The following is an 11,147-nucleotide window of genomic DNA, read 5'->3' as shown; positions in this document are numbered from 1 at the left end:
CCAAAAGAATTTTCAAATAATTTACAAGCATCATTAGAGTTTAGTAAGTTTCCAGATACAGAAGCAATACAGAGATATCAATTACACTTTACACATAATCAACAGGAAATAAAATGGGCTGAGTAATTTGGATTTAACATTCTCACTTGAGAATATTTAGAAATATTTCAAATATATTTGAAAAAGTATTGGATGATATTAGAAAGCTAAGTTAGGGAATAATTATCAAGTTAATATCTGAGAGAAAATAGAAATTCATAAAGGAAATGAATTCTTCATTTGTGACCACTTGTACCCTGGGAGATTTTGCAGATTTTTAAGAGGCTACTGAGAAGCTGAGCGGAGCTAAGGGACTTGGGATTCAAAGGTAGAATGTAGTGCCAGCCAAGAGGTGGGGGCACTAGCTCTGGTAACCCAAATCCACACTTAGTAAGCCTGAAGAGTTTTTGAAGTAAAGATTAACAGGAAGTAAGGGCACTAGTACAGTTAGCTCAGCTCTGAGTCACATGGATGACTCAGAAAATCTCAGTTTCTGAAATTGGGTCAAAATGTTCCTGAATTACTAGTGACCAAGTGCCTAGTAGAGCATATAAAAAAACTCTGTGGAGGATGAAAATATCTTATTGGGCATCAAATTGCAGTTGATCTTTGAACATCATGGGAATTAGGGCACCAACCCTCTGCACAGTTGAAAATCTGCTTATGACTTTACAGTCAGTCCTCCGTAACCGAAGTTCCATTTCCACAAATCATATAATACTGTAGTATGCAGTATTTAGTGAAAAAAAATCCACACATAAGTGGAGCCAGGCAGTTCAAATTTGTGTTGTTCAAGGGTCAACTATATTTCTACAAGCAAGCTTTCAAATACAACATTGGCGGGCTTCCCTGGTGGCGCAGTGGTTGAGAGTCCGCCTGCTGATGCAGGGGACACGTGTTCGTGCCCCGGTCCAGGAAGATCCCACATGCTGCGGAGCGGCTAGGCCCGTGAGCCATGGCCGCTGAGCCTGCGTGTCCGGAGCCTGTGCTCCGCAACGGGAGAGGCCACAACAGTGAGTGGCCCGCATACCGAAAAAAAAAAAAAAAATCCTACAAATACAACATTGGCATACAATTAAAGATAACCACACATACAAGGATACAAGATAAATAAGAATTAGCAGAAACAAAAATATAAAAAGAGACCCCAGGAGAGCTTCAGATTTGGGAATTATTAAACACAGGCTATAAAATAATCATGCTTTTCATGTCCAGGTAGATAAAAGATATAAAATTTCAGCAGGACAATTAGAAACTGCAAAGTGATAGATATGCATGTTTGAAATTAGAAATTTGAGAACTGAAAATACAAAGGGCTAAAAATAACCAAGACACTTACAGAACAATAAGTTGGGAGGACTTGTTCTGCCAAATATCAAAAACAATATATCAGCTATCGTGATGAAGTATACCATCACAGGGATAGAAAAGAAGGAACAAGAAATCCAGCAAGAGACGTATACATATATGGATATGACATATGACTTTGGTGGCACTGCAGAAAAGAATGGACTTCAATAAATGGTGGTGAGACACTTCCTAGCATACACAAAATTAATTCCTCTTGAATTAAAAACTTAAAATCGGAAAGTCAAAATTAAAGCTTTAGAAGACAATATAGAGGAGTATCTTCATGACTTTGTGGCTCTAGAGAACAATTTTTTTTAAAACTCACAAAAAGATCTAGCCTTAAAACAAAAAATTGACACTTCTCAGTACCTGACCATTAACAAATTCTTTTTATCAAAGAGCATCATAAAGAGAGGGAAAGGCAAGCCAGAGTGGGAAAAAATATTTGCAATTATATAGCCAACTAAGAACAGGATTTATAAAGATCTTTTATGAATCAAGGAGGAAAAAAACCCTGCCAACACAACCAAAAAATGGACAAAAGAATTGAAAAGTCACTTCACAAAAAAGAAAGAGTGGCCAACAAACATATTAAAAGGTGCTTAATTTCTAGAGTAATTAGGGAAATGCAGAGTAAAACTTCAATGAGATATAACTGCACATCCAACAGATTGGCAAAATTAAAAAAAAAAAACCATCTGTTAACACCAGAGATGAGCAAAGTGGGAAGACACGACAGCTCTATTGTTCAGGAAAAACTTTGTTATTATCTAATAAAATTTAAGATGTGAATATCCTATGACCAAGGAATTCCATTCCTAGGCATATATACCTTAGTTACCCTAGGCAATACATAAAATAATGTTCATTGTGGAACTGTGATTACCCACACCCCAAACATCCCAATTGTCCACAGTCAATAGAATGAATAAATAAATAGTTGTATATTAATGCAAAGGTAAAATTACACATCAATGACTATGAATGAAGTATTGTTACAAGCAACCACATGGATGAATCCCATGTTGAATGAAAGAAGCAGCCACAAATGAATGTATTGATTCTATTTACATAAAGTTCAAAAACAACAGAAGTAAACTGTATGTATTGTTTAGGTACATACATAGGTGGTAACACTATAAATAAAAACAAAGACACAGTTATCACAAAAGGTAGAAAAGTGCTAACTGCTAGAGGGTATGTGTGGGGAAGCTGGTTGTGATTGGGAAGGGACCGCAAGGGGAGTTTCTGGGCTGCTGTCAATGTTCTATTGATTTGAGAGCTGGTTATACAAGTAGTTACTTTACAATTATTCCTTAAACTGTGTATTTGTGTTTTATATACTCTTTTGAATATATATATATATATACACACACACATACATATATGTATATATATGAATATATATTTCTTAAATAAACAAAGCTAAGACAAGGCAAGACAAAAATGAACAAATTACCTACTGATTACTTCCTGTGACTCCCAAGACTGCAACTTCCTGATTTATGTTTTGAATTTGTTAAAAGTAAACAGTTAAGCCCATACCTAATGATTGTATACTAAATGGTTATATATTTACAATCACAATGAATTTTTGATAATATTCATTGCAGTTGAAAGGATTATTAGGTCAAGAGAATATTTTCCCTCAAGATCTCAAGAGAACAATTTTCTTTCTGTCTTCATTTTACTAATTATAAAATAGTGGACTCTAAACACTGCTGACGTTTTTATGTCTTGTCACTGGCACAACCAGGGAGTGTCATGATACATAAAAAATAAAAATAAAGATACACATCTACATCCAAGTTCTTTGGGACAATTTAGAGGAACTTATAGATGTGTAACATACTGCTCTGAACTCTAAAAAGGAATGGACTTTGGAAATCCCCAACCAACAGTCTGGGATTTACCAGATCTTCTAGGTTTTACAATTTCTCAATTGTTTTAAAAGAATTTCCAGAAGCTAAAAGCACTTTGAAATTATGTCTCTCCACATCCAGTGAGTGTTCTATCTCCATGATTGCAAAACTTGAAAACTAGGAAACACCAAAGCAACACTACTCACAAAATAAATAATAAAATTGGAATCTCTAGTCAGCTATGGAACAGGATTTACAAAGATATTGTCAAATTTCTTACTTTATTTTTAATAAGTAAAAAATCACTCAGTGGTACCATACAAAATCAAATCATTAATTTTTGCACCTGGTATTTCAATCACCAGCACTGATCTCATGGGACAGAAATAAAACAGATAATGAAAAAAAACCGTCATTAAATTCATGCTGGTTTTCCAGCCTAGTAGAACTATACAGAAGAAACTAATGGCAATAACCGTTACAGAAAAAAAAGCAATGACAAAATGGTTTCAGATTTAATCACAAAATGAACTTAATCCTTACTGATTTTATTTATATCTGCTAAAGCACTGATCTCTATAAATAAGAATTGATAGCACGGTTCTGTTCTAAATTTACTTCTGAAGAGATGTGGAGGATTTAGATCAAATATAAGCAAGCTACTAGATCACAGTTGAGAATTACTGAATGGCTACCTGGAAAATATCAGTTATTGTCATAGAGCACAAAACAAAAAAGTGGGAACAGACTTCTTATAGGAAAGTGCTTTTACTGCTGCTAGCCTCTAAAGTTCCAAGCCATAGAGCTTTGATATTCCTGGATTCAATTTTAAGTAACATTAATTTTAAGCATTATATTTGCAATATACATGATGGGAGAAGGTAGGATATGACAAACCAAAATTAATTGCTTATTTCAAAGGTAGCCATTTCCTTTAAACTCATCCTGTCCACTTATCCTCACTTCCAACGCAGACTACCCTTTAATCATACAAATTCACCCTCCACTCCTAAATATATTTTCCCAATTGGATGATACTTTTACAAAAGAACGAAAACAATACAGCTGGTTGACTAAGTAACTTAAACTATTTGTAAGTGGAATAAAAGGAAAGTAGACAATATAAAAAGATACCAAATTGGAGTAATACTGATGTGAATCTAGTTTTTAATTTATCAAAGTACCTATTAATGGTTTGAACAGAAGAGCAGAAGAAAAGCAGCTAGAGGGAAATGACTTTCTGTGGTTAAAAAATGCCAATTGCTTTAGAATGCATGATAGCCCTGGAAATAAAAGAAACACCTGCTGTTTTCACTGAGTTTACAGTGTTGAGTACACTTTATGTTATTTTAATGAAAGCATTTCTATGAACATATGCAATAGCTCATATCAGAAAACAGAAAGTTTCTATCAATAAAGACCTAAAAAAATAAATTTTTATCTTTGTCAACTCCCTTTCTGGGAATGTAGAATTAAATAATACATTTCCCTTTAAAATAAAATATTAATTTATTATTATTTTTTCTGTCCATTAGGCTGCTGGAAGAAAAAAAATCAAGACTCAACTAGTGATAATTTTTTAATTTCTACTTTTCATCTACTTCTAAGGACACTCCCTTTACAAAACCTTTTAGTCTTATATACTATGACAATCAGGTTTAGAGTTCCGAATAAATAAAACAGCCACACTAGAAGGCATACTAAAGAATCAAATGACTAGCCATATTTATCTGTTCACATTCATGGATTCTCTAAGCGGGTTGTCAGAGTCCATATGCTATTGTTAACATTTAGTCCCAGTTAACACCTGTCATCTGATGTCCTCATGACTTACAACACTGATGCTATCAGCAAGAGATCCTGATTTTGGGGAGACAGTGATATAACAAACTCTGGTTAAATCAGCAGAGGTAACATGTCAGTAAACTGTAACTTTTAAAGTTTTAAGAGTAACTACTCTTCATCCACTGCTACCATCCCTCCTCCATGGGTGTTAAATTCAAAGCCTCATCATGAGAGGTGCAGGGAACCAAACACTGTTTGTATAGAAAAATGGGCCTCAAATACTAAACAAAAAGAAATTCATAAAATGGGATTAAACTTTTTGGATAGTTGCATTTGTTACTTTCAATTTCTTGATCTTTTATTTCTTCTGGTCTTAGATACATATTTTTTCCTTCTTTTCATCCAAAGAGGTTAATACACAATTTTTTGGTAAGCATTATAAAACAGCATTCCAGTTCGAAGTTGCTTGTGAGCACATCCACATATGAAGCACTACACATGTGTATACTATGCTTCAAAATGCTTTACAATTCTTCACTGTAGTTTTTTACTGATGTTTCCCTTAAATTAAGGCTTCATCAAAGAGAAATCCATAGCATTATGAGCTGACTTTTTAAGCTCCTGAATAAGTGCATTCTTTCCAAAATCAAGTAGTCCTAAATTTAAGACAACTTCTGTTAATCAGTGTCATGACTAAAGTAGTATCTTACTGGAGGTCCAGGTAAATCTTCATCTCCATCAGTATCTGGCGCAAATGACACAGTAAGATCCACATATTTCTTTTCAGTAGAAGGTTTCACAAGTTTATGCATTCTAAGGAAAAATAAGCAAAGAAAAATAATTTGGTAAATTCTGTAAAATGAAAGAGTGATTTGGTGATAATGTTGTGCAAAGAATCTGGGCTTGTTTAAATTTATTTTTAAATCTAATAATTCACCTGCTTTCATATAATTATTTTCTTTACTAAAAGCTCTAAAATCAAGACATTCTTTTACCTAACAGTTAATCAATTTTTACCTTTGCTGGTAATGATAAGGAATACAGACCACTTATTTAAAAACAAAAACAAAAAACAAAAACTCCACAGTAAAAAACCTAAAATGTGAGAAATGCTTTTAAACAATGAATATATCAAATATAGATCCCTGCCCTTGTGAATGAAGCTTATATTGGTGGGAGGGGAGAGACAATAAATAATACAGTAACTGTTAGACAGTGATAAATGCTATGAGAAAGAGGAAAAGTAGAGCAGTGTAAAAGGGATTAGGCATGCTAGGCTGGGGTACCAGACAGTATGCAGTATTAAATAGGATTCAGAGAGGCCTCTTCAGGAAGTGCAAAGACCAGAGGTGAGAGTTAGTCAGATGGCCATCTCAGAAAGAGTTGCAAGCAGAGGGAAAAACTAGAGCAAAGGTCGCATGTTGGAGATTGGAATGTTCAAGGAAAAGTAAGGAGGCCAGTATAACTGGAATATTGTGAGCAAGGAGAGAGAAGTATGAAAGGAACTTGGAAGGGTAAGTGGGAACTAGATAATTTAGGGCCTTGCAGACCACTGCAAAGACTGGCTGTTTTCCTCCCTCTCTTCCTTTAGGTCTCTGCTCAAATGTCAGCCTTTCACATCAGAATATGGCAGGCAGGGACTTCCCTAGTGGCGCAGTGGTTAAGAATCTGCCTGCCAATGCAGGGGACACAGGTTCGAGCCCTGATCCAGGAAGATCCCACATGCCTCGGAGCAACTAAGCCTGTGCGCCACAACTATTGAGCCTGTGCTCTAGAGCCCACGAACCACAACTACTGAGCCCATGAGCCATAACTACTGAAGCCCGCATGCCTAGAGCCTGTGCTCTGCAAGAGAAGCCACTGTAATGAGAAGCATGCGCAGTGCAATGAAGAGTAGCCTCCTCTCGCCACAACTAGAGAAAGGCTGCACACAACAACAAAGACCCAATGCAGCCAAAAATCAGTATAAATTAATAAATAAATCTTTAACAACACAACAACAACAAAAAGAATATGACAGGCAGAGGGAATACCTAGATTGCCCAATATACTGTAGCAACTTAATACCTCCTTATTCTGCTTTATTTTCCCACAGCACTTATTGCCATCTGACATACATATTTAATTGTTATGTAAACTCCTCGAGCAGGGCAGGGACTCTGCTTTGCTCACTGCTGTATCCCTAATGTTTACAAAAGTACCTGGTACATAGCAGGCATTCTTTAAAAAAATCTGTTGAATAAATGAAAATAACAATTTGGCATTTAAAAAAAATACTTCAGTCTCACAAGCCTAGTCCTTTTGTGTCTGCATATAAGAGGTGGATCTACTTTTACTTGATATATTGACCAAATCAGGTTTCTAAGCCTATTAGCTTATAAGCTAACCCTGAACGATAATAAACTCACAAGGGTATTATAATCCTATAAATCTCACTTGATAGGTAGCCTGTGGAGCTTGGCAGAGTCACTGTCTTTATTACTGCCATTAGATAGGAGTAAATCACATATTTTTATCTGAACTTCAACAACCTCTATATTTAATTTTCTAGTGTGCATCCAACTTATATTTCAACTTTTGAGAATCTCTTGCATATAATGTTCAATACTTACGTTAACTTCAATCTTTTTGCATGACCAGGCATTACAGGAACATAAAGCATTTTGACTCCCTGTACCACCATTGTTGGCTCAATTCCGTACTTCTCCTGAAAGTGAATACCCAAAAGAAACAATCAAAGCTCCACCCAAATATAAAATGCTGGATGACAATGTTTTACAACCAGTAAAAAGAGAGAAAACTCCTGCTAAATAATATTTATAAAAACCTCTAATGAAATTATGTATAAAACTAACAGATTCGAAGCAACTAATGAATAATTGTCTCACTTTGACGGCATTTATGAAATCCAAGAGGGTGAACTCTTCTTTTCCATGTATAATCCATCTGTCCCAAATTGTAAATGATATTCCATTTCTGTTGTAGAAAAATATTCAGAACAAAAACATTTAAATTTTCTTCCCTTTAGTAATAATAAAAAATCCCAGAAGTCCACTATTTGTGATTTAGCTAGATATTAATGTGGGAATAAAAAAGGAAAATATAACAAAATATTCCATAATTCCATCTTACTTCCCCATCGCACCACATAGGTAACCACTTTATCAGTATCTTGTTTATCTTTCCAGTGTCTTATTATAAATCAGTATGTCTTAGCAAGAGAGTTCCATTTCTCTCTTTAAACAGTTGCATGAGTTTCACTGTGTGGATGTTCCAGTCTCCTATTACTAGACACTTAGGTTGTCCCAATCTTTGGCTACGATAAACAATGCCAAAATGAATATCCTGTACATATATCATTTGAGATGAGTGCAAATGTATCTGCAAGTTTGAAATATAGTGCTATATTTGCTTTAATATGGGTTATATTATTTTATACTCTCATCAGTAATGTGTGAGAGTGCCTTCTCATACTCTTGCCAAGATAATAGTTTTCAAATTTTTGGTTGTTACCAATTTAAAAATTGAAAAATGGAAGTCCAGGGGAATTGATTTGCTTTGTCATACAACTTTTGGAACTAGATTCTTAACCTAATTATCCATTAGTCAGACACTAGAATGGCTTCTAATTCATCTGAATTAGGCAGACAGATGAAACCATAGAAAGTACAATGCTAAACAGTGGGGCAGATTATATGTTGTGAGAGTTCTATGGCTAGTTTAGTCAGCAATGCTTCATGCTACATGCAAAAGAATGAAATTGGACTCCTATCTTACACCACACACAAAAATTACCTCAGAATAGATTGAAGACTTGAATGTAAGACCTGAAACCATAAAACTCCTAGAAGAAAACTTAGGTGGTAAGCTCCTTGACACTGGTTTTGGTTATGAGTTTTTAGATTTGACACCAAAAGCAAAGGCAACAAAAGCAAAAATAAACAAGTGGGACTACATCAAACTAAAAATCTTCTGCACAGCAAAGAAAACCACTAACAAACTGAAAAGGCAACCTACCGACTGGGAGAAAATATTTGCAAATCATATATCTGGTAAGGGGTTAATATCCAAAATATATAACGAACACATATAACTTTACAGCAAAAAACCCAAATAATCCAATAATAAAATAGGCAGAGGACCTGAACAGACATTTTTCCAAAGCAGACATACAGATGGCCAACAGGTACATGAAAAGATGCTTAATTATCACTAATTATCAGGGAAATACAAATCGAAACCACAATGAGATATCACTGTACACTTGTTAGGATGGCTATCATCAAAAAACAGAAGATAACAAGTGTTGGCAAGGATGTGAAGGAACTGGAACTCTTGTATATTCTTGATGGGAATGTAAAAATGATACAGCCACTATAGAAAGCAGTATGTAGGTTCTTTAAAAAATTAAAAACAGAACTACCATATGATCTAGCAATTCCACTCCTGGGTATTTATCCAAAGAAAATGCAAACACTAACTTGAAAAGATATCTGTACTCCCAGGTTCACTGCAGCATTACCTGTAATACCTAAGACATGGAATCAATCTAAATGTCCATTGATGAATGGATAAAGAAAGTGTGGTACTATATATAATTATAATAATATAATATATATATAATGAAGTATTATTCAGTCATAAAAGGAATGAAATCCTTCCATTTGTGACAACATGGATGGACCTTGAAGACGTTATGCTAAGTGAAATAAGTCAGACAAAGAAAGACAGATATCTTATCATCTCATGTATATGTGGAATCTAAAACAAACAAATCCCACAAAAAACTCAACCAACCAACCAGACAAAACCCAAAAAAAATCCCAAGCTCATAGATACAGAGAACACTGATAGTGCCAGAAACAGGTAGTGAGGGTGGGCAAATGGATAAAGGGAGTCAAAAGGTACAAACTTCTGGTTGTAAGATGAGTAAATCATGGATATATAATGTGAAGCATGGTGACTATAGTTAATAATACTCTACTGCATATTTGAAAGTTGCTGAGTGAGTAAATCTTAAATGTTCTCATCATCAGAAAAAAAAACTCTATAACTATGTATGATAATGGATGGTGACTGGGCTTATTGTGGTAATCATTTCACAGCATATACCAGTGTTGAATCATTGTGTTGTACACTTGAAACTAACTTAATGCTGTACATCAATTATACAATAAAAAAAGAAAAAAGAAAAAAGAAAAAAGAAAAAAAAGAAATGCTACATGAAGATGGGGTTTTGACCTCATCATGAAGTGATGGAAGAGTTTATATATATAGGAGAAAAGGAGAGATAAAGCTATTATTTATCCCTTTTAAAAGGTAAAAAAATTATTTCATTCTCATTATGCAAGAGAAACACACCTTCATGCATACCTGATTTCAGTTTTTCTTACTTCAGATGTCTCTGTAAACACTATAATTGGAATGGCTAAGTTAAAGAAACAATTTTTGTAAGCTTCAAATGGATAGTCACCAGCTACTTTGATCATCTCCAATGCAACCTAGACAAAAGAAGGTGATCTGATTATATAAATAGCCTAAAACTATTCATGACTTTAATTGCATCTATATAATTTTCCTGAATTCTTCTCAAGCATTTCTGTGTAGAGGATAAAAGCAGCTATTGGACTGGAGTAATATAAATTTCTTATAAGCCTCTAACTAATTTGACCATGTAATCTTCCTACTTTGAAAGCAGATATCAGAAGTCAAGCAATACAGCAGTCTAAAATCATTTAATAATAGGAACAATAATTACATAGCTTCTAAGAATAACACTACAGTACGGTATAATAACTAGGGCCATCCTAAAGATTCTAAATCATTAAGGAAAGACTAAATTTAAAGAAATCCAAATCACTAACAGAAATTACATTTATTTTAAGACAAAGAACTAAAATCCAATATAATCAAAGAGCAAAGATTAGGGTAGTTCATTTTATTCAAGAAAAATCGAGCATTTGGATTGTACAGAGGATACAAAGATGATGAAGAGGATTACTGCCTGTAAGAAAAGTTATACTCTATCTTGACAGAGCTTATTTTTTTACATTAAAATATCTGTATTATCTGTAAAAGTTCAAAATACAGATTACTGTATTTTCAGAAATA

At 34.3% G+C, this 11,147-nt stretch overlaps 1 protein-coding gene across 1 annotated transcript in view; it reads right to left on the bottom strand.

Moving 5' to 3' along the window:
- Window positions 1–3,515: 3,515 nt before the first annotated feature.
- Window positions 3,516–11,147, bottom strand: part of UBA6 (ubiquitin like modifier activating enzyme 6) — a 98,952-nt gene continuing 91,320 nt past the window's right edge. Inside the window, exons 30-33 of the mRNA XM_081249469.1 lie at window positions 10,410–10,537; window positions 7,925–8,012; window positions 7,649–7,743; window positions 3,516–5,849 (exon numbers count right to left, since the gene is read on the bottom strand). Coding sequence (XP_081105595.1) covers window positions 5,714–5,849; window positions 7,649–7,743; window positions 7,925–8,012; window positions 10,410–10,537 — 447 coding nt within the window. The 3' untranslated portion in view covers window positions 3,516–5,713. The remainder of the gene's footprint in view (window positions 5,850–7,648; window positions 7,744–7,924; window positions 8,013–10,409; window positions 10,538–11,147) is intronic.

Source organism: Mesoplodon bidens, assembly GCF_964165515.1.
Source record: "Mesoplodon bidens genome assembly, chromosome: 1".
In the NCBI taxonomy this organism is placed as follows: domain Eukaryota; kingdom Metazoa; phylum Chordata; class Mammalia; order Artiodactyla; family Ziphiidae; genus Mesoplodon; species Mesoplodon bidens.
The sequence above is the reverse complement of the archived record's forward strand: the minus strand, read 5'-3'. Positions and strand labels throughout refer to the sequence as shown.